At 38.3% G+C, this 25,055-nt stretch overlaps 1 protein-coding gene across 6 annotated transcripts in view; it reads right to left on the reverse strand.

Moving 5' to 3' along the window:
* Positions 1–25,055, reverse strand: part of DGKI (diacylglycerol kinase iota) — a 455,938-nt gene that overhangs the window by 205,599 nt on the left and 225,284 nt on the right. For all 6 annotated transcript variants that reach the window (XR_014266816.1, XM_082472878.1, XM_082472877.1 and 3 more), the window contains exons 9-12: positions 14,643–14,717; positions 13,907–14,002; positions 3,011–3,093; positions 1,136–1,196 (exon numbers count right to left, since the gene is read on the reverse strand). Coding sequence is in view for 5 of the 6 variants with exons in the window: in XM_082472878.1 (XP_082329004.1) it covers positions 1,136–1,196; positions 3,011–3,093; positions 13,907–14,002; positions 14,643–14,717 (315 nt within the window). In the remaining variant the exon portion in view is untranslated. The remainder of the gene's footprint in view (positions 1–1,135; positions 1,197–3,010; positions 3,094–13,906; positions 14,003–14,642; positions 14,718–25,055) is intronic.

Consider the following 25,055-nt stretch of genomic DNA (forward strand, 5'->3'; position numbering starts at 1 on the left):
ATATGGAGATGGAACAGGCAACTGGTGGATTTGAGGTAACAATCACTTAAGTTAAGAAAGAGGAAGGACTGTGAATTCAGGACACCAGGCATATCCCCATAGTCAAATAATTTTGGAAAACACTGGGTTAAACAAAGTGAAATAGGTTTGGCTTCTTTAAGACTTTATAACGAATTTTATAAGCTAATCATGTGTATTAGAGTCTCCAAGAATAGTAAACATTACTTTCCCAACTGAAAAATGTTTTCCTCTCCGCAGAAAATCTTAAAGGACCAGTGCAATCACTGTTTTATTTTTTTCTGGTTGCATTTATTAGTATATAATGTGTATCCAGTGCTGCATTAAGTGTTCACGTGCTGTGAGAGATAAAATTAGAAGATTCCGTTACTGCCTTTGAGAATAAAGCATTCTAATTAGGAAGATTAGAGAAAAGCCAAAGATAGTTCATAATAAAATCCTATGAGATCAGACTCCAAATACAGAAGAAAAGACACTGGACAGCAAAATCTAAATGTCACGATTCTCAATTATTTGCCTTTGCTAAATATAGCAACATAAGTAGAGGGCAAATTGAGAAACAGATGAGACAAACTGGGGAAAATACACCAGTGATATTAAACTTCAGCCCAACTCCATCTTTTCTCCAAAAATGACTACAAAGGGAACAAGTTGTGATCTTTAAGGCAAACCAGTGTTAGTCAATATTCTAAGTTTTATTTCCACCAGTAAAAAAAAAAAAAAAGCCATAATTCAACTGTGTACGCATACTTCTCCTCCATAGTTGTGACCAATTATTAAGAATATATGGAAATAGGTCAGCTTCTGTTTTAAAAATAATTTAGTCATCTATAATCCTCATTCTAGTGATCTGACCACATCCTTACTTTGTGGAACAGGAAAGGATATAGCTTAGTGAGGGTAGGAAATCTAATTTAGAAAGATCAAGTATGAGTCCTTGAGGGCAATAACAAAGTCCCTCCTAACCCTTAGGGGCGTGGATTCACATGAGAGACAGAGGTTTGAGGGGACTGGAAAGACTGTGAGGTGGGAATGAAGAAAGAGAAATGTCTTAAGGAAAACAAAAGACAAATGGAAGAAACAAGGGAGAGAACTAGATTCTCTTTCAAGGACCTACCGTTCCATCCCCACCACAGGCCAGAATCCGCAGATTTGGTACTTTCCTATATAATTCAAGCCTGTAGAGGATACAGAAGGAAAAGTAAATAAAAGAGCATATCACTGGCCATAGCAGACAGCATGATTCCAAAACACACCAAAACGAAGGGGGGCGTGGAGGGTGTCCACTGGAGAAATTGCATAACCCCGAGAATGGTAATACCTTCAAAACTAGTCACCGAGTAGTCACCAAGTACTGGTTCCAACAATCGGATTAGGGGCTGGCAGCAAATGTCACTGGAATGGGGTTTTTAGGGTGTCCTAGTGTTTTATTTCCCATAATTCCTATTAATGTGTCAACGCACATTATTTTCTTCATTAGTGTCAAATTCTTTTTCTTTCCATTCTTCTCCCTCCTTTCTCAAAGAACATCAAATTTGATTAGCTTTTCCCAGACCTATTTATTTTTCAAACCTACACTTCCCACTCTTACTCCTAGAAAACCTTCTTCAGAGAGATAGGAAGGCCACCCCACTAGCATTATTACTACCACGCCCACAATTCCATCTCCCTCTCAACTCACCCGCTGATGCTCAAACCCCCATTTATACTCCCCAGCCCCAAAAGGGAAGATTTACTGAATTTTCTTTATTTTGAATTTGTCTGCTTGAAATTAGATCTTTCCTGTTGTCTCAAGAAAATGCAATGATAACTGCCCCTGCTAAAATGTTTGCTTAAGTGACAATTTCAATGGCTCTATTCCAGAAAACATCACCTATTTAAATCAAATCATGTTTTTTTCTGAAAATAGTTCCTGTCCTGCCATGTTCTTTATGGGTATCTATGAAGTATCTACCTAAAGTCTAACTAAAAATGATAAAATCTTAAGTAAATGTAAAAGGGCAAAAGCAGATTTGCCTTAATACATCTGAATGCAGAAAAAAATATAGAAGTCTTATAGCAAACTCTAGTGGCAAGGAAGTTCATAGATTAAGAGAATGACAACAGAAATTAATTTTCATAATTATGTTCTCTCGTAGGCTTAAAATATGTAATTTATCTATTTCATATAGGAATATTATTTTCTAGAAATTATCTGAGCTTGTTTCTTTGCCTCTGATATTATTACTTATTTATAAGTAGTTATAAAAATAATTAGTATCTCTTTAGCTCTAATGTTTACCAGATGACATCTGAACTACCTTATTAGGTGGGTTTTAAAAAGGGAACCAGACAACAGCAGAAATGTCCCTGCTCCTTCCCACCATGTAACCCTCCACGAAAGGGAAGCTATAGGATATATGTCACCTACAGATAGACTTTATTTTTCACCGCTTCGAACAAGAAACAGAGAATGAAATTTCTGAGAGGCTCAGATGAGGGACTGAGCAGGAATTAGAATGTCTCCCCCACTCTGGTATGGAATCCATAGGTATAATCAATTAATCAATCAAGCTCTCAAATGGACACAGATGCATACAATTTCTAATGCAAATAAATGAAAATATTCATAAACAGATATGGCCATTCTCCACAAAGATACACTTACAGTCCCATTAATGTACATCTCCAAAGTGGTACATGCATAAGTAGAAAAAGGATGGATCCTTTCTCAATTCAGATTTGCTCATAACGTACAGTTACATGTGTCTAAGCAGCAAACACACTCAGAGTTAACAACTCAGAGGATAAGTATTGAAGGAAACTAACCCAGTGAAGAGGGAAACATCAGATGAAGTTTTAAAGGGAGGAAAGTGCAGGTGAGCAAGTAGATGAGAGGTGGTCAGAAAAACACTTCATGAGGTCATCAAACAATAAAGCTTGACTCCAAAGCAGAAAGTCCTTCTCACTCGCCTAAAATAGTAAGAACCATGGAGGGTATTTCCAGACTTACGCATCTTTTGGCCCTTCCTGAGAAAGATCAAAGACTTGCCGTGGATTCAGGTACCACATGAACATCTGCAGGACTTTGGTCCCCTGTAAGGAAAAAAAAATGACAATAATAGGAAGAAATTTCCAAATATTACCTGCTCATTTAAAGAATAAAAATAAATCCTGTCCTAAAAAATAATATTGAGGGCTTCCCTAGTGGCGCAGTGGTTGAGAATCTGCCTGCCAATGCAGGGGACACCGGTTCGAGCCCTGGTCTGGGAAGATCCCACATGCCGCGGAGCAACTGGGCCCGTGAGCCACAACTACTGAGCCTGCGCGTCTGGAGCCTGTGCTCCGCAACAAGAGAGGCCGCGATAGTGAGAGGCCCGCGCACCGCGATGAAGAGTGGCCCCCACTTGCCGCAACTAGAGAAAGCCCTCGCACAGAAACGAAGACCCAACACAGCCATAAATAAATAAATAAATAAATAAAAATTAAAAAAAAAATAATATTGAATTATAAACAGTATAGAGTAGTACTTAAAATCATGGGCTTTGGCCATCGATATACATAGGTTGAATGCTTATATTAGGCTCTGTCTAACCTGTGTAACTCTGGGCAAGTTCTTTAATTTCACTAAGTTCAGCTCTCTTCTCTTTAATACAGGAATAAAAATGCCTAGTTCACAGACATGTAAAGATTAAATGCAATAATGTTTGAGGAGAACATCAAAGTGGTTGGCATGCAACAAATGTTAATGAGTAGTATCTATTGGCTTTTACTATCATTATTTAATGTATGAAAATCCACATAGGGAAGTTATTAGTCAACTTATGTAATTTAACATTACTTTTTACTTTATTGTGCAGATTATTGTCTTTGTATAATATGAAATAGGGACAGTATTAGCTAAGTATGACTTTATTGAAATAAATGTTTTTAACCACAGCAAAAGTATCTCAGGCTCCCCAGTACTTAAAATATATAATTTCTCTAGTTAGTGCTATCAACTCTTACTTTGACATTTTTCAATTTCCATGGATATATCTGTGTCTTTTTCTCTCTCTCATAACCATTTTTGGAGTGTCTTAAGTAATTGTGACATTTATAGAGATATCATGGCAAATACAAAGCAGTTCTGGAGATCACTTCTTAAAGTGAATTGAGCAAAAATCAAATTAAAGAAGAATTTTTTTTATTAAGCAGTATCAAAAGAGCTTTAAAATTGAGTAGGGTGCCTCATTTTAGGTCACCACCAACCATAGCAAATAATATTTGATCGGTTGGGCAGCATCTGTTGCTTATAACTATCATCCCTTTATTAGCTATCATGATTGCTCTTTCTTGAAAATATTCCTAAGTTTGTATACCTATACACTGTATTTGAGAGTCATCCTAGTACAGTAGAAATAGCACAATATTTGAGTCAGAGCAAACTTGGGTGTTCTAACTGGGTGACTGTGAGCATTTATAATCTTGCAGAAATTCAGCATGTAAAATAGGGCAATGTCTACTTTCCAAGGTGATTATGAGAATTAAATGAATCAGTAACAGTTTCGTATCCAGCACAGTATGTGGCACAAAATAGGCCTTTGTAAATGTTAGTCCCTTTCTTTTTTGTTCCTTGTTAATCTATTCATTAAACTACATTTGAGCATGTGAGGGCTAAAGTGTAGTTTATAATTATCACTTTGTTATGCCAGTTGTTAAGAGGCCAGTGTAGGTCTTTTGTTCCACATTTCATCCAAACCTATAATTTAACAGTTCTGCTTTATCATGTGCTTGCTGTAAATTTAGGAATAACATTCTACCCTTAATTATTACAACTAATCCTTCAGTTTCACCAAATGACATACTTTGTTTCCTACAAAATCTAGATATAGATTTAGATACATAATAATAACTAAATACTAAACCATTCTCTTCTTTCCACACCAGGCCTTGGTGTCGTCAGTTGGGGATTATTTCAAGTAATCTATGTTTCATAGGTAACACCAGAGTCATTCTAATGACCAATCAGTTTATTGAAAATTTCCAACTGACTTGCTAGAAAATTAATTTTTCACTTTTAGATTCCTAGGGCAATGTGAATTGTGGATGTTAATTACTCCTTCGTTGTCACCTTTGGCTATGGTGTGCGTCTCAATTCCAGTTTCTCTTATACATACAATACTAGGTAATTAACACCTTTCAAAAAATAAAAAGCATTGAGGTTTTTTTTTTAATCTTCAAATTTCTCTAAAAGGTTTGAATTTCCACACCATTTTGGGTTTTGCTCATTTTCAATTTGTGTTAGTTTGAACAGCTAATTCTCTACAGTTATCCTTTTGAGAAAGGGGTATTTTTTAAGGCTGGCAAGTTTTGCACCCCACGCTTCTAGGAGGTGCCACTTAATGTTGCAGCCTACTGTAATAATGCTCTCTAGAACTGGGCAGGGATGACTTTCATAAACATGCAAGGCTGCCCTATCAGAGTTTATATTCAGGCATGATATAATTTCTTCTTTTAAAAGTAATCTTTCTAAAACACATTCATTAGCAAAAATGATAAGTGTCTGAATGAAAGTATTGCATTGTTTTAAATCAATCTTGGTGGGTAAAGAAAAGAGACCTAAAACATTTAATTTAGTTCTATTTACTCTGCTGCTACCTCTAGGATAAGCTACTTAGTGCTTTAATAGAGATAATTTATTGAATAGAATTGAATGGGTTGACAAGTACTAATTCACCAGGAAAAGAATAACTTATTTCTTTCTCGCTGACAAGATTAAGTCTACTCCATCATTTACACAATTCACTAGCAAGTTTCAAATACTCTCATAGTCATCACATGCTATATGCCTTGTAAAAGCTGAACTTCTGTGCAAGAGCTTTTTTATTTTTCTCTAAATAAAAAAAATAGCTTACGCATCAATTCTAATATGCTCTGGAGAGTGTTCTCATACATATGGTTGTAGATGTAATACCTCAATGACCACAGAATTTTCTAAGATATTTTAAGATTGGGTATTCCTATGGAATGATAAAACATTGTTCTTTCCAGCTCCAGGTATCAGGAAGTTCGCTGAATTATTCATTAAAAAAATATAATGATTTGGGGAGTATAGAGAATCAATTAAGAATGGGTCAGCTCAAATAGCAGCACATCAATTGTCATCAAAGCACTGTAACTCTTATGTAGGGCTCAGTAGTCTATGTTACTAAGCAAGCCTTGGTTTACATCATGGAGGCATTATCTAGCTCATGAAAAGCACTGTCCAGACAATAAGAAAGACCTGAGGAAAATAACAGTGGGAGGAAGAGGTTAAGAAATCTCTTAACCCAAACAATCCCAAAGGAATACCTTATTGATTCAATAAACCTGTATTAGGCTCCTACTCTGTACCCATGTGCACACCCAGGAGCTCAGGAGACCAACACAAAATAAATTAGTTCACTAAAGATGGTAAATGCTATGATGAAGATGCCTACTGAGATGTATGAGTGGCTGGAGGAGATACTCTAAGCCCAACTATGGGGATTGGATGAAGGCTTCCTATGTATGATATTTGAACTGTGTCTTGCAAGATGAGTAGAGCTAACCATTTCTTTTTACATGGAGTAGAGGAAGAAGTTTCAGGGTAAAGGTACAAGACGTGTGAGACAGCAAGACATGTCATGGAAAAACTATATTCATTTCAGTCTTTGGACCATGAGGCAGGGGTGGTGGGAGATGAAACTGCCAAAGTGAGTTGTAGATTAAGTCATGTAGGCTATGGAGCTCAGGCTTTGTTTTGCAGGATTTGACAGTCACTGAAATGTCTTAATCAGAGGAATTGGACTTACATTTTGATACATCAGTCTGACTAGAGGCTAAGGAGCTAGACATCCAGGCCCTAGACCTATCAAAGGGGCTAGGTGGCTTGGCTTAGCCACTGCTGTACACTGATGTCTGCTCCTCCAAAATTCACCCTCAATGTGATGGTATTAGCAGGTGGGGCCTTTGGAATAGGCACACAAAAAGATGCCCAACATCGCTAATTATTAGAGAAATGCAAATCAAAACCACAATGAGGTATCACTTCACACCGGTCTGAATGGCCATCATCAAAAAGTCTACAAGTAATAAATGCTGGAAAGGATGTAGAGAAAAGGGAACCCTCCTACACTGTTGGTGGGAGTGTAAACTGGTGCAGCCATTATGGAAAACAGTATGGAGATTCCTTAAAAAACTAAAAATAGAGTTACCACATGATCCAGCAACCCCACTCCTGGGCATATATCTGGAGAAGACTGTAATTCGAAAAGATACATGCACCCCAATGTTCACTGCAGCACTATTTACAATAGCCAAGACATGGAAGCAACCTACGTGTCCATCGACAGTTAAGTGAATAAAGATGTTTTATATATATATTTATATTATTTTAGATATATAATATAAATATACATTTATATATATATACATACACATACACACACAATGGGATAGTACTCATCCATAAAAAAGAATGAAATAATGCCATTTGCAGCAACATGGATGGACCCAGAGATTGTCATATCAAGTGAAGTAAGTCAGACAGAAAAAGACAAATATCATATGATATCACTTACATGTGGAATCTAAAATATGATACAAATGAACTTATTTACAAAACAGAAACAAACTCACAGACATAGAAAACAAACTTATGGTTACCAAAGGGGAAAGCGCGGGGAGGGGGATAAATTAATAGTTTGGGATTAGCAAATATACACTACTATATATAAAACAGATAAACAACAAAGTCTTACTGTGTAGCACAGGGAACTATATTCAATATCCTGTAATAAACCATAATGGGAAAGAATACACAGACACACACACACTAAATCACTTTGCTGTACACCAGAAATACAACACTGTAAATCAACTATAGTTCAATTAAAAAATAAAATAAAAATAATAAAATAATGTTTTTTGATTTATCCCTAGGTTGAGCATCGTAGAAAAAAACATCTTCATTGAGGTTGTTTGTTCAGTATGTAGAAATAGTCTGGGGACTCAGATTTGAAGTTACTTCCTCTTTTTGTCTCCTCCTTCTCCCCACCTGGGTTGACTTTCCCTGGCCTGACTTAGGAAGGGCCGGCCCTGGTCTGGGGAAGCCTGTCCATGAATGGTGTGTGAACTCGGTCAGTATGAGCCTGTCCACAGGCTGAACACCCCTTCCCCCTATAACCTGTTGACAAGCTCCCCGGCAGCTCTGATCCAGGGGTCCAGCTCATGCCACAGCTGTACCCTGGGATTTCACAATGAACAGTGTGAGCAGCCGAGGCCTGGACCCTCAGCTCTCAGGACTGGCTGGCCAGAATAATTCCAGCGGTCAGAACACCTGCCTACAGGGAACAGAGCCAACATTTTATAAAAACCTTAAACGGAGTGTAACCCATTAAAATATTGAATCACTATGTTGTGCACCGGAAACTGATACAGTATCATTAATCAGCTACAGCTCAATAAAAAAAGGACACTTGCCTAACCATGAATGTATAATCTAAGTCACTGAAAGATGAAATTCATGACTCATGAATTCTCCCTCATGAGTGTGAAGGAGACGCAGTGTGAAAGCAGGAAACATTGAGAGACATCAGAAGGGTCCATAAGTCTCAGGTACAAACACGTCAATGAGTCACGGGCATCCAAGAAAAATAGTAAGTTTTGAAGTTAAAGCAGCGATAAGTGTAAGAGAGGGGGCCTATTTCTCAAGCCCTCAGGTTTCCACACCGGGGAGGGGATCATGAAGGAATAAAGTTTCTCTTTCCTGTACTACCTCTTTTCCGCAGGAGGAGACAGTCAAAGTTGATATCAAAGCCCCTAATTCTAGTGACTATTCCCTCAAATAATTCACATCCCACCAATAATAGCCGTGCCACTAACCTCTAAAGCTTTGCAGAACGCCCAATATGTGTCTACCTGAAGAGTGTTAGAAAATCAGAGACAATTATTCTGAAGCATCTGTTTAAAAGAGGGATTGTTTGAAAAGAGGACATAAAAGCCGTCCCTATAATGTGTTCAGCTCGACATATTCCTGCCAAGTGCTGGAAAATTTCCGAACACACGTAAAATACTGAAGGAAAGAAAAGCTATAGGCATTTTACTTGCCAGCAGATGGCGATATCGTCTAGTCATTTAAAGAACAGAAGCCTAAGCAAGTTTTGTGCGTGTGCGTTTTAAGTTTGAAGTCTAAGCTTCAAAAACAGAAGAGGGGAGTGCTTTATATCTAGATACAGATGAGCAGAATAAATCAATTCTTAAAAGGCAAAAATCAGGATTTAACAACAAGAACAACAAAGTGTTTCTCTATTGATTGCTGTAAATTCTTGAGAATCAGTGTGGTCTCTGAGCTGTAGCAACAGTGGCACCAGGGAGCTTGTTAGAAAAGCGGGATTTCACAGCCACCTCCGACTCACTGAATCAGAATCTGCATTTTAACATAATCCCTAAGTGATTCATATGCACATTAAAGCCTAAGAAAAAACCCCATAATTCTCAACACTGGCTAGACAAGAAAATCTACTAGGAACTTAGACCAGTTAAGGGGTCCGGTCCTCACAGGCTCTTGGCATGGGGTGCAGCAGACATCGGTCTTTCAAAGCTGCAGGGGTTATTCTGACATGAAGCGAGGGCTGAGAACCACTTCTCTGAGCTAAGAGATGAAGAAAGTAAGGACAAGCTGAGATGCTATTTTTCAAACAAAAAAATAAACTTTCATCTCAAATAAATTCTCACCCACTGTGCTCCTCACACAGAGCCCAGGTAATCTCAGAGACCCTGATATGACTCTTGATGATGTATTCCTAAATGTGTTCCACAAAAGACCTACGTCAGAATCATGGGAGATGCTTGCTAACCGGTAGCATTCCTGGGCCTCACCCCAGACCCACTGCATCAGATTTTACGGGGTGGAGCATTTCTCACAAGTGTCTTCATGGGTTTTATTTACAAACAGTTTGAAAGCCTCTGGACTATAAGAAGGGAGTAAGGGGCACATATTCAAATAGAATTTACCCAGACGGAACACTAGTGTCAGGCGGAAATTTCCCGAATTTTCCTGAAACTGAAAATTCCTAGGTAAGAATTCTAATGAGTAATATTTCAAAGGTTCTCATGACTGAGGATGTCAAACAAATACAGAGGTCATGTTACTAATCTCAATTTGTCTGTAAGGTAAATAGAAGTGAACGGTCTCCCTTCTCAAAACAGAACATCACACTAGGTAAGGCTTGAACACAGAATGCTCCAGAGCGAGAAACTCCAGGTAAGAAAGGGTATGCCTCCCACCCCGTTTCTCCTTCCTTGGGTTCACTTGCTTCGTTTTCACTGCCACCCTCTGTTCCCCTTTGGCTCTTTGTCTCAACTATGGCTCATTGGGTCAGAGAGAATAAAAGGAGGAGGGAAAAACTATGAAGGAAACGAGATTCAAAGGAACTGAGGAATAAGAAACTCCTTCCTCTGATTGCATTTTGCCAGATGGGATGGTTTACTTCATCCTCTAATTCCCCTCCTATGGCTGAATGTACCCTCATCTGCAATGTGAAGGTCATGTTATGGTCACAGCTCAGGAAAGGCTAGCCCTAACAGGGGAGTTAGATCATCCCTGACCGTGACTCTGCCCTGCTCACCACAATCGGGGGATCAAAGCTATACCATCCTAACACTGAAGAAGGAACCATAAATATATGAAGCCGCTGGAGGTCAGTTTGGATGATTCTAACTGTAGATGGGTGTTTGGATTTCTTTACAGCTTTCTCCACATTTCACACTGTGCTTAGAAACAATGTTCTTCATATTTATTAGGCTTAGTAAAGAATTCTACTTCAGAGAGGAAATATATAGAAATTTAAAGGTTTGTAATATTCATTTTGATTTGGTTAGTCACACTTCTGAGAATCCTAGATATTCTGGAGGTAACATCATTAGGGCAATGCATTCACAAGCCAAAGTGCATCAAATGACAGCAAAGTCATGAAGCCTTTTGTTTCTAACAACTGGCCATTTACAAAATTTGAAGACCTCACTGTGATCTCAAATTCCTCAAACTCATTTCAACCTCTTTCCCAAAATAATTTTTCCCTTTCCTGAAAATCCATCAATAACAAAGCCACTTTCCAGATAATAAGCTGGAAAATCTTGATGCTCTAATTCCTTTTATGTATCCTATTCATCCACATGCCCATCTATCCATTCATACATGATCCACCATTAGTCCATCTGTCCACCCATCCATTGATCAATCCATCCATCCATTGAGCTATCCCTCTACCTGATTTTAATTTTTTTTTAAATTTTACTGAAGCATAGTTGATTTACAATGTTGTGTACAGCAAAGTGATTCAGTTTATATATATATTCTTTTTCAAATTCTTTTCCATTATGGTTTATCACAGGATATTGAATATAGTTCCCTTCGCTATACAGTAGGACCTTGTTGAGGGAAGGATTAGGAGTTTGGGATTAGTAAATGCAAACTATTGATATTATATATAGGATGGATAAACAAGGTCCTCTACCCGATTTATGCTAAGTGAATAGACCCCTGACTTATATATATATTCTCTATGTGTCCAATTAATCTTCCATCATATTACTCCTTTGTTTAAAAAATATTTTTCAAAACTAAAAATACTTTAAATAGCAAAAAACAAGTTTTCACTATATAAATCCAAACTCCTCAGCCGGGTTTTAAGACACTGCTCCATAGGTTCACTCTAACCTCTAATCACATTTCTAGTAACTTAATATGCATCCTCTACTCACCATACTGTACTCAGAATGAATCATTTTCATCACAACATCCCATCTTCTACACATACTGCTTATTAAACAATTATTTGTTCACTGCTCTATGCCGTATATTAGACATCATAGGTTCAGAGGTGCGGACCCCGGCATTATGGACACTGTATGGTTGCAGTAAAGGCACACGAGGAGCACTTACGCTGCAATTCACATAATACAGGTGTGTGCCATGAACTATAGGGGCATAGTGTACAGGGCGATTAATTTTGAGCAATAGTTCAGAAAGGTGCTACAGTGAAGGGTGAACAGCAATGTGACGAGAGGAGGAAGAGGGCATGACTCCAGTTTTCTCTCCTCTGCACAACTAAGTAGTACCCATCTTCCATTTCAGCCACTTCCCTGACACCATTTCCTTATCACTCCCAAGTCACCGCTTGCCTCTGAACTTCCACAGCACTTGCGGTCTGATCCACTCAATTTACAACTCACATATATTTAATGTTGCTCAGATTCTTTTCCCCATTTGCCCCTTTTGTGTCATTAACAAACACGATATCCTTAGAAAATTCACTTAAGCTTCCATGAACTGTTTTCTATTTAGTGAAAGAGGAAGCAAACTTAGATCATCTCTGAAGTCCCTGTCTTTAATAATTTATACAGAGACTGAAACAGGAACAGGCTGTATCTTAACTGCACTGTCCCCTCCTCAAAAGCAGAGACCACCTACAATTTTCTGAATGCCCTAGGGAAAAAGCTTATGCTAATTTAACAAAGGCATTTTATATAAAGATTGTTGTGATAAAATATATCAGACATTAATTAGCATGTGGTGTCAGGTGGCCAAAATCATGGAGTTAATTACATTAGCTTTGCTCTGTTCCTCGGTCCCCAACCACACCCCCAATCCTAGTTAGGCTACAGCGAGACCAGAGCTAGAGAGGGGGTAAGATTCAGGGCAAACTGAACCTCACTCCTGAGAAACTCCTCCAGTGGTAGTGTCAGGATCACCATCGTTACAACATGAAGATAATCATTTAGCAACTCAAAAGAGCAGAATGTTGAAAATAGATTATTTCTCTGCTTACACTACGTTTCTTTTCCCTGTTCTCTACAATGTTAATACAGACTTTTAACACAAGAATTATTATTAAGAATTGTGAAGAAAGGAAGGAAAGGAGGGATAATATTTTCTTTAAATTACAAGCTCCCATAAGAGAAGCTTTACTATAATTAATGTGATCTGGAAAAATGCCCATTAACTTTAGTAATAAGAACATCATTTTGGATCAGTCCTAATTCTACGACTCCCCTCCTTATATGGGGTGACTAAACAGTTTTAAATCTTTTAGTTGTTTAGCGTGATACTTCAGGGAATCTTGCCTCGAAATGTAAAATGTGCACTTAACTTAATGGACACAGGAAATATTTTATCATCCAGTCTCACATGAAAATAACAGAAAATCAGAGCTCACAGAAGAGTATTGAAAAGAAGCCTCAGAGAGTGGGAAAAAAACTAGATGAGGAGACAAAGACCTGGATTCTAGAACAATTTCTATCCTTTAAAGAGCTGTGTACTTTAGATATGTCATTAAATTTAACTTTTCTAAGGCTATTTCTTTATCCTCAAATGAGGTTGATAACTAATCATTCTATAGGACTTGGGCAAAGACCAAATGAAACCTGCGAAACGTAATATAGTTTTGCTAGCCTTGGTGGTACCTGTTGTTCTTGATTATCATGAATAATAAATCATTCATCTCTCTTTCCTCTGAAGAGAGGGAAAAAAGCAGTCGGGTCTAAATTACAATAGAAAGAAAGAAAGATAAGTTCATAAAGGGCTTCCTAACTATAGGAGTTGAGAAACCCAAAACATATTAACTAAGAGTTTATAGAATGACCTTTCTTGAAAATCTGTAAGGAAAATATTAGCAGTTAGGTTTTTGAGTATCTCTAGTAAAGCCTTATGTGGAAGTAGAGGGATAAATCCTAGAACCTCTAGGCTTTGCCTAGACCAGTCACGTGCGAGGCTGTCCCTCGCTGGAGAAACTGGCTGTCTTCCAATGCTAGGGGTCCTACGTGGTGCTATTTTACTTGGTGTTGGGAAATGTGTTTTCAAGAAGGCATCGAAGCCTCCAGGTGAAACTCATGAAAACTGACTTACCTGGTTGCCTCCACTCTTGGGGTTCACAAACACAAGCAAGGGTTTCATGAGAGGAGAAGAGATAGGTTTTATCACAAAAGGACGACCTTTGTTTTCCTGATGAAGAAAGAAAGCAGAACTATTGAGACATGCATCTGTGACTTGAAAGGCAGTCCCAAAACAACAAAAGTGAGAAATTACTAGCACCACCGCTACTCCCTTACCGCCCCCCAAAAAAACCCTGCCCCACCCCCCCAAAAAAATCTCTGCACCTTGTTTCACAGGGCTAACTCAAAGTAAGTGAGAAAGTATCTCAAGCTATAACTTGCCCCCAAGAATTAAGCCACGCTTTTGTTTTTATTCTGTATACTCAAAGCGTTCTAGAAACATTCTAGCTCTTATCTTCGTCTTTATAATCTTTGGGATAATATTTCCACAGACAAGTGCAAATGCTCTGATTCTGAAGTGGCATGAGGTTTCATATATATACATATATATATATTTTTTAAGGAATATATATATTTTTATATATTTATATATATATATATATATATATATATATATATATATATTTTTTTTTTTTTTTTTTTTTTTTTTTTTTTAAGGAATAGGCAGAATCCCAGTGTGGTTAGAATGAGGTGAAGGAAAGAGTGGCAGGAGATAGATCAGAAAAATACGCCTGGCCAGGTCAAGTCAGACAGAGGTGGCTGTGGAAAGGAGGATAGATTTCACTGGACCATCACCCTCAAACACTTACTTCAGTTCCTCTTTTACTGGCTTTTCTTTTAAAGCTTGTTCTCTTCTTCTTCCGATTTGAAGCCTTCAGCGAGTTCTGTAGGGAAAGAAGGGACCACCTGAGCTCGCAGGCAGACGGCCCACGAGCTTTCCCATGCAGAACCATCTAGAAGATGACGGCAGCACATGCTGTTCGACGGCATGCTTCTCATGCTTTGACACTTCCAAGCCACTGCTCATGGGTAAGCCACACACAGAACCCAGTCGCGTGCTTCCGAGTGAGCGACTGACTCCCCACCACACGGAGAGGCAGGGACTTAGAACCCTGGAGGCTCTCATTGACTCACATAACAACACATGGTATACCTGCCAACCCTCCCAGTAAAAATGGAAGAATCCCAAATTCTCTGAGGGGCTCCAGTCTCCCGCCCAACCAGGTCCGTCTCCCGCCCAACCAAGTTCAAGTTCATCTCCTGGTATGGAGATCACCTATGTGGAAATGTAAAAAAGGAGGCCATTTTTCACATTTTCCTTTTTGGTTTTTTGTTTTTTTTCTCTCTGTTTACTTTTTATAGGGAATGACCTGTTCATAAAATGACTCAACCCCACTGGAACTTTACGATCCAACTCCCCTATCAGCATGAATGGCTTGGTTTTAAAATGCAAAGACTCGAGTTACTTATAATAATAGAGTGGGAGCCACTGCTCTTCCTTTCTCTGGCTAAAGACCCATTGGTTTAAAAAGTCCTCCCTCCCCTGGTAACATTTTTTTTTTCTTCTCATAGAATTGCATCCAACTTGCTGAAACACAGTGACCCCAAATTTACATTCCCGGTCTTTCTCTTTCAAGGGATTTTATGGACCACAACTTTGTGATTATTACAGCTATTTACTCTTAATATTTGATACAGATGCTTTGAAAAGAACCTCTCTCAGGGGACAGTCACAGCTCACTGGCTGAAGACAAGGCAAAACCAGATGTAATTAGTGAAAAGTCAATAGTTAATTAGATTGCCATCTTCATAAAGGCAAGCTATTACTACCATGTCATAGCGTTTTACAGTGTTGAAAGCCTGAAATACAAAATCCTTAACTTAAAAGCTTATATAAGTATATACATCTGCATTGTTTGAGCAATTAAATGTTTTCAAACAGCTTGAAGAAACTTAGGTATTTATTCTTCAACATTTTAGAGTATTTTTTCTTAGCATTCAAAATAAACCTTAGTCTAGAGTACATATAGTAAAACATCCAAGTTAGCAAGACTGAAACTATTTAGCTTTTATTTTACTTTCATTTGGACCATGAAAAACATAAGTTGATTTGTGGCCTGTGCTCACCAAGGATGAAGGAAACTTTCTGGAACCACCATTTGTCCCAAGGTTTTCTTCCCCCCGTCAGATTAAAAGAGTCTTCAGGTTCTCTGAATCTCCCCAGAAAAGAAATCTGGAAGTTCATGGGTGTTTGAGATTCCAGGTGATTTCTCGTCACTCACTCTAGATTATACTTCTCCTGCAAACAGATCTCCAAATTTCCGAATTCCTCTTTAAATGGGTGTACTATTGTGCCCCTCTTTGGGAAACTTTTGCATTCTTCGAGTATTTGCTATATTTTGACTACTTTCAGTTTTATTAAAAGGGAAGAAAAATTACTCGGAACCTTTAAACTTTTAATCAGCCAAATATTCCAAGAAGAATGCTGAAAACTATTGGACCGACAGAGGCAGTACCTGCTTGATGGCACTCAGTGATGCTCTGCGTGCTGGTACTTGGGCCCCAACAAATATTCTTATTTAATTCTTATTTAATTCTTATTTAATGAAGCCCAGGCAAAGATACTTTTTAAAAGCTCCCCAGAATAGAATAGAATAATAAAATAAAATAAAAGCTCCCCAGGGAATTCTAATGTGTAGCCAGGGTTGAGAACCCCCGTTTGAGGTCCAAAGGGCAGAGTGGGGAGCCACATGTACTGTGCTAAAGCCAATCACTGCGGTGAGGAACGTGAGGTGTGGGATCTGCCAGGCTCGGTGTGAATTCTGAACCTCCCTGTCACTTACATCTGTGACCTTGGCCAAGTCAGTCCAACTTCTGAAATAACAGTTTCTTAATTTTAACATGAAGTTGATAATACCTACCTCACAGGACAGTTGTGGAGTTTAAACAAGAAAAAGGATGTGAAGCAGTTAACTTGGTATCCATCCCATGAGAAGCACTTCCATAAATGTCAGTTGCCTCGTTCACAGCTCTATATCCCCAACACCCAGCACAAATGCCCGGCACACAGTATGAACTCTAATCGTTGTGGAAATAATAAACCAATATTTTTAGAGTTCACAACATTGAGTGAGTCTTTCCTGATTTTGAAAAGGATCCTTAGGAAGTGAGTGATTGTTTCCTAACTTCTTTGTTGTTTTTGTTCATTTAGTGCCAAGAGCAAGGCAGGACCCCAAGTGCTTGCAGGAACACACTGTCGGCCTTGGTTCCTGACAGGACTCAATAATTAAACTCCAAGAGGTAGGTCGAATGGATCAAGCTGAGGTTGTTTCCTAAACTTGCCTGATCACAGAAATCATAGTTCTTCAGGTGATTCTGATGATCAAGTATGTTTGAGAAACAGAGGGTTAGAAAAACACATCAAAATAAGGCTTGATGTCCGAAAACAGGGCAGGCGGGGAACTCAACTCTAACAGGGAACAGACACACAAAACGGCCTTTGTTTTAAACACAGATACAAGTGCTTCTGAGCCTCACCGAGCCACACGCACCTGAGGCCATCATCCCACAGAACAAGGAGGGGGCAAAAATAAAGCACAGTGGTTGACTTACAGTACCTGGACGCTTCTATGTGAGCTCTGAGTAAGCTTACAGCCCTACGGATGGTCAAATAGCAAAAGATAAGCAGTATGGAACTTCACAGCACACATCCAAATTCCCCAGGCTTCCTTCTGTTCCCGTGTAAATATGTATCTCTGTCTCAATATATCACTTCTTTTAGAAGGCAGCGTAATTCAACGAGGAACAGATGGACGTGAAGGCAGATTCGGGTTGTGTTTTGGCCAAGACAAGTCTTCTAGGCTTGCTTATCCACACTACCACTTACCCTGCCTGGTCAGTACTGTGAGAGTTAAACAAAACGACATGCTTTCCAAGAATGTAAAAATTATGCCAAGGAGTTATTGTCTAGAATTGTTGGTGATACAGTCAAGAAACCTTTAATACTTGTCCTGTGTCCTAAAACAAAGCAGCCCTCTTAACAAGGGCGGCTAACTCAGTGATACAAAGGGTTCACTTTGCAAGTTCAACACTTTCCAAACAGTGAAATACTGTGCTCTTATTTGGATTTTTACATTCTTCTGATTCCAACAGCATTCACCCCCTGTACATTCTGTGCCTACTCTTTTGTTAAAGTGCTAAGAAAAGATAAAGGCTTTCTGTTTTCTTGTACCAGGTACTGGGTACGTTACCTTGCCACAAAAATAATCCTATCAACACAATCTTTATCATAGTTATGACTCCTTCCTGGGCTGTTACAAAATCTTATGGGTGAATCACTCAGCTGTGAATGAAGCCTAACTACTCTTATTACTATTCAGGGATTTCCTCAGGTGATGGGATCACAAAGGATCTAAATAATAACAGATCTAAAGAGAAGATATCTCACTTCATCATTCCAAGTGAAGCCCTGCTCCATCATACACTGGACAAAACTCTGATGGATAATAAGAGGGCAATCCATGGACTTTGTCTATTAAAGAACATTCTCACTCTGCCCTGCTCCAGCTATACCATTGCAGCAAAGGTTGTTGTGAGGACAGGTAAGCAGAAGAATCAAGAAAACTCATTCCAAAGTTAAGGACAGGGTCTCAGCAGCTTCTCAGGTGTATTTGGCCAAATCACAGCATCGCCTGATCTTTAGAACTAATCAAAGGAAGTCACTTGGGCATTGAGGGAGATTGTTGGCCGTTGCTATTACATATCATAGGGTCCCCAGCATTTTAAGATCATCCAATCATAAGGAATAAGGACTAGCATGAAGAAAGGCAATGCAAGGCTAGGCAGGAGTTGATAGCGACATTTTTTATAAGTAGACCATTAGAAAGAATATAAATATCCATTGGTAAGGAGTTGGCTTAAATAGACTGTAAAATATCCATAGTGTGGGATAGATACAGTAGTTTTAAAAAGAGTCAAATCTGTATGTATTAATATAGACTTTTCCCTATGATTTTTTTTTAAACTGGGAAAGCCAAATTTTAAAGCATTAAGTGGAGAACGATTTTATTAAAAACGCACACCTTTAGTGTCCCCCCTCAAACTTGACCCACAAAAAGTTCATGTCACCCAGGTCTTGCTCCACCAGCTCCAAGTGCTTACACTCGTATTTGAACATCTTTAACTCGTTCATCCAATCAAAATATCATCTGCTAACATTTTCAGTCCAGAGGACAAACACTGACATCTGTAACTTTAAATATAACTTTTACTTTATATCAACAGATTCAGGTTTGGTCATTGAAATTTGGTTTTCTTGTCATTTTAATTCCTTCCAGTCATCTATCGTCAATCATCTTTTAACTTCTAGGTCTCTCTAAGTAATCTGGTGACGAAACCCAGCAAATCATCCAGGCAGCCCTCATTTCCCTTACCATCAAACTTACATGCAGCTCCCAACTCCACAGCTGGTCACGGAGTAATTATCCACTCAGAACCAGCCATCTTTCAACAGAGAAGGAAAATATATGGTTTAATTCCACCTCTTTACAACCCACTTTTCCTGACCATTATACACTCCAGCAGATGTGCTTTACTCTTCTTCTCTCGAGTCATCTGTTTAGACACAAACATCACAAATAAAGCTGACTTTATTTGATGACCCATCTTCACTGTTGTTCTCAGTTATGTCCTATCAACTTGCATTGTCCTTCCTCATCCCTCTTCCCAGGGACGCCGCCCACATCCTTCAAAACCAAGCACAAACGACAGATTTTCCACTGAGCCTAGGCTGCTCTCCATGACTGAAGCTGCTCAATTCTGCTTCACGTCTCCACTGTGTTTCTACATCTTAGGTGGCATTTACCTCTCTCCACCTCAGATGTGTAGGCATCTCACTGACCAGGGCTATTTCAACCAACCTGTCTGGCCCCTTCCTCTCACCACCATACATGTATCTCTCCCACGAGATGAACACTGATCAAAACGACAAACCTTCCCAGACATCTGAAAGCTACTCTTTTATTAAGGATTTACATGTGGCTGAATTCCTTTCCAGAATCCACAAGTACCCTGACCAATGATTTAGACTGTTGTGTCTATTTTCCCCACTGGGGAGTACACTCTTTGTGGACATCAAATGAACATCTGATTCATCTTTGGACCTCTCACCGCATGTAACGACATCTTTGAATGTGGTTAATTAAACATTTACTTAATTCACTTAAGCCTCTTCTCCTTTATCGTTTTTAAGCAGTGTCATAGAAAAATATAGAAATATATAAAGAAGGAAAGATATATAAATTCTAAAAGTTGAAAAAACATTTTATCTGTTCTTTATCTACTTTCCAAATTCTATTTTTTTTGATCATTTCCCAATACCTCCAACAAATTCTCTAATCTTACTGCTTCCACACCATTACTAACAGGTTGCCACCCATACTCCACACTCTACAAACTATAGTTTTTATGGTCATCAATGCTCTGGTCCCAAACACAAGGACTTTTCTCAGTCCTTGTTATTTTTTTCATGTCTACAGAATTTAACATTGATGATTGCCCTATTTTTCTTTTCATTTTTAATACTGAAACTTTAATGCAATCATAGTCCTCTATCTTGCAGGATTCTCTTCCTCCTCTCACTTTCTGGGTATGGATGTTCTCCCAGTCTTCTTCCATTCTTTTATTCAGTAAATGATCAGGTCTTTACTCTCTCCCATGGGATAGGCATTGTGCTAGTGAATACACAATCCCACTACAGCGTGAAATACAACAGTTACAGTAGTATTTCAAGGTGCACTTGGAAACAGTAGGTTCCAGGCTATGGCCCCTATTCTTGTCTCCTTCTACCCTCTCCATTGGAAATCTCATCCTCTTTACATCCTCTTTCACCGTAATACAGATGGTTCAGGGATCAATAACTTCTATCTTGACCCCTGTATGACTACCCGCTGTTGCTATCTGCTGTTGTGTGGCTTCACCTGATTCCCTGCACCCCTAAAGTCAACAAGAAGGAAAATAACAATAGCTAACATTTGAGTGGTTACAATGAGCCAGGTGCTGTTCTGTGTGTTTTATTTTTTCTTTTTTAGTTCATTAGTCCTCACGAAAGCCCTATGAATTAAGGTACTAGTATTATTTAACCTTTGCAGCTGAGAAACTGAAACAGAAGAGATTAAGTTGAGATTAAACAAGTTATTAAGTGGCAGAGCAAGGTTATGAATCCAGGCAACCTGGCTTGCAAGCCAGAGCTCTTCAGCACTACTCTATTGCAACCCTGCCCCCAAGCTCATCATACACTACCCTTTACATAGAACTTAGTTAATTGATTAAATTACTTGATGGCATTGGAGCCCAGAGGAGGAGGGACCACCAAAATTTTACAGCTGTCTGATTCAGCAAGGCTGGCTACAGTAACACAGTAAGGCAGCATGGCATATCATTAAAAGCTGGGTTTCCAGAATCACAATTCTTGGGTTCAAATGCCATCTCAAACTATTCAATAATTATATAGTCCCAGCTAATTTATTTGACTTTTCTATTCCTTACTTTCCTTAGCTGCAAAATGGGACTAATAGGATACCTGCCCCATAGAGCACTGTGATGATGAGATACTGAAGGTAAAGTACTTAAAATATTTCCTAACACATGTAAAGCGTTCAATAAATGTTAGCTTTCATTCTTATTATTACGATGTCCTGAATCATAGAAGATAATAAAAAGGTGCGTGATGAAAAAATTTTGGACCTTAGCATCCAGACTGTGAACTACTCTCCAAAAACCACCCCCACCAATCAGCCACTTAATAAAAGTTGTTAAGATACCAACTTATTATTCTGAAAATTTAAGGGCAAACAAGTAAGCATTTTTTATGTATTTGCTGGTAATAAGGGAGAGGTCTCTTTATAGAAAAGTTGCAGCTAAAAAATTAAGAGTAAAAACTGGAAAAATCACCTTTTAGCAACCCCTAATGAAATAACAGATTTAGGTAACAATCCTTAATGGATAAAATTATAGAAGACTGATGGACAACTTTATAATAGATGGATTAGGATGACAGCTCCTGAATTCACAGATCAATCTTAACATCACTAAGAGTGAACAACCTGATATTATGTTCCTTTAAAAGCTACACTATAGAAAAAGATACCATTACCCATATAGTCCTTTGCCAAGAAATTAAACCTGAATCTAATGCCTTTATATCTAAATATTTCTACAATAAATATGGGCCATATGAAAAATCATTTTAAAACACAATAAGGATACAATCAGTCAAAATTAAAATATGAGATATTCTACAGGTAAAGTGACCCAATTTATTCAATAAATAAATGGCAGGAAAAATAAGAGAGGAGATTGCTATAGATTAAAAGAGATTTAAGAGAACAGTCAACAAAAAGGCAGTTGTAGACTTTGGATCCTAATTTGAAAAAATAACAGTAAAAAAAGATATATTTGAAACAACCAGAAAATATTTTAAGGATGCCACCTCAAATTATTTAATTTTGATGGGTAAGATAATTGTATGTAGTTGTCTTTCTAAAGTGTCATCTTTTTGGGAAACAAAATGAAGCATTTACAGATTAAATGGTATGCTAAAATCTGCTTTAAAATACTCTAGCAAAAGAAAAAAAGGAAGAATTCCACTTTGGGGAAGACAGAGTAAATGGGGTGGGACCAGGAGAAAAATGGATGTGGCTCTGAAAAGGTAACATAGGGATACCTGCGGTGATGGAATTGGTCTGTGTCTTGACTAGTCAATGTCAAGATCCTTACTGTGATGTTATACTATGATCCTGCAAGACGTTACCATGAGGGGAAAGTTTGTAAAGGGTACATGGGATCCTTCAGTGTTATTTCTTACAACTGCATGTGAATCTCAAAACAAATTTAACTACAAAAAAGAAAATATGGTGTGGCAGGGGTTAGATGAAACAATAATAGCAGAAAAGTTCAGGGTTATACACTTTTATGCTCAAGTGTCTTATTTAGTTATTTTAATGTTTACTATTATCGGCATTGCAGATCAGTTCCTCTTTAGAAAAGATGAATACAGAAAAAGATATTTAATGATATAACATACCAATAACTAAGGGTTATTATTTAGACATAGAATGAGAAAAGCATTGATTGAAATGAAGACTAAGAAGGACCTGACCTCAAGCAGGAATATATCAGGTATATGAGGTCTTGCTTCCAGAATTCTGACAGTGAGTTAAAATCTGTATATTTAAATGTAATGTTGAACAAGACACATAGTAAAGAAGTGCTTTTATAGTAAGAGATGAATGAGTATGATGGTTTGTCAGTAGTATTCCTTATAGGAAAGAAAGAAGTGACTAGTTAGAAAGAAGTGACGACTAATGTGTCATTGAATATTGCAACAGCAATTCAGGATGTGAAATGATAATTGCAGAGTTTGTATTTCAAGTCAAATTTCTGTATTATCTGTGGTGTTTCAGGTATAGAATCTGTTTTATGTCTTTATGAACATTAAAAATATCTGTGACACCAAAAACAAAAGTTCATGGTTATGGAATTCATTATGATCTTCTCTTTCTCTTCACTTGCTTGAAAATTTCCACAACCAAAAGAATTTTTAAAGTTTAGAAAAGTAAACTTAGAATTTCTCTGCAGAGTGGTAGTCTTCCGATTTTTCTGTTCTATCTTCAGGGGCCCAAAATCCCATACCACTAGGTCATCCTATACACTCACGCTCGTTGTTTTCTTCTAAAATACAGTTTTACTCTATCACTCCTTTGCTTAAAAGGATAAAGTTTACATGAATCAAACATCTCTCCCAGTCAGGCCTGAGCAACCTTAACACCCCCTACATAAACCTTCCACTGCAGTCAATCTAGTGTCACAGTCCCATGAAGATAATTTTGGACAAAGTATCCTTGCTTGTGCCATTCTCCTGTTTGTCATTTCCTTCTCCACTGACCTAAATCCCACCCATCTTTAAGGAGGCAGAATGAAATCTACCTGCTTCATGAAGCTCTCCCTGATCTTTCCTTAAAATAACTATATGGTTCTTCAGAGCAAGGATTGTGTATTATATCACAATGCCTAGTAGCCTTCTTGATACCATCAAGGTTTTTGATGAAAAACGTGTTGATTTAACTGAATATTTACTATACAGCACATGGAGAGATTACTGAATTTTAGGGGAAAAACACACACAAAGAAGTAAAAATGTTAGAGGTTTTAAAATAACACCAAATTGGAAATCAGTACACCTGAATCTCAGACATAGTACTGTAATTGACTTGCTATGTCACCTTGGACAACTTATTTAGCATCTCTTGACATTCAGCTCTAAAATGTAAAAATAACTAGATGTTCCATTTTTTAATGTGTAGATACTGTACTCGCCTCTGGAAAACAGTTCCCAAGGGCGTCCATGGATTGTAACTTGGAAAGATGATTCCTACATGTTACTCATCAGAGGCAAAACTTTCATATAAAACACATGAAACAAAACAGTGTCCCTGATCCACCAGTTTTTAAATAAAACTGAGTCAATGAGAATATACAACATGATAATTTTGGAGACCATCTGAAGTAGGACTGCCATATCTTTTAAAGATACTACATTCAAGAAGGCTCCCTAAGGTACCCGTACCCTGGGGGAGGTATAATCTTCTCCCTGTAACATTAAAAGTCTGCCATCCCATAACTTGGAGATGAGTATCTAAGATGTACAGCACAAAGGTAGAAACGTTTCTATCACAGATTAGGACCTTGTTGAAAAACTACCAAGGGCTCCCAGAATATAGCAGCAGAGACTCTCCAGGACAGAAAGTACAATGAGAATGGAATACAGAATGAGATTAGATGTTAAGAGGATAAATTCTACTTTGCCTTAAGAAAAGAGTGTTGCTCTCTAAGCAGGCCTTGTGTACTGGGGAAGGTCATGACCCACAGTCTGCATTCAGGTTGGAAGTGGTGGTAATAGCAACCAAACAATGGCACAGAGCGCCCTCACAGCCACTCCCTGGGGTTGCCCAGGCTGGAAGAGAAGAGAGTTGTGTGAGAATCAGCTGTACCCACTACGGGTCCTTAATGAACTCAGGAGAGCCCCCATCAGAGAGAACATTAGCACCTGAGTGGGGAGGAAACACTCCTGTTGTGGAACTTTGATTTCTTTAGGAGGTGGAGGCTGGTTCCATGAGAGAGCCCAGCGCAGAACTGTGATGGGCTAATGGGATGAACTGGGAAGC

The sequence above is a fragment of the Balaenoptera physalus genome (assembly GCF_965194825.1).
Source record: "Balaenoptera physalus genome assembly, chromosome: 8".
NCBI lineage: Eukaryota > Metazoa > Chordata > Mammalia > Artiodactyla > Balaenopteridae > Balaenoptera > Balaenoptera physalus.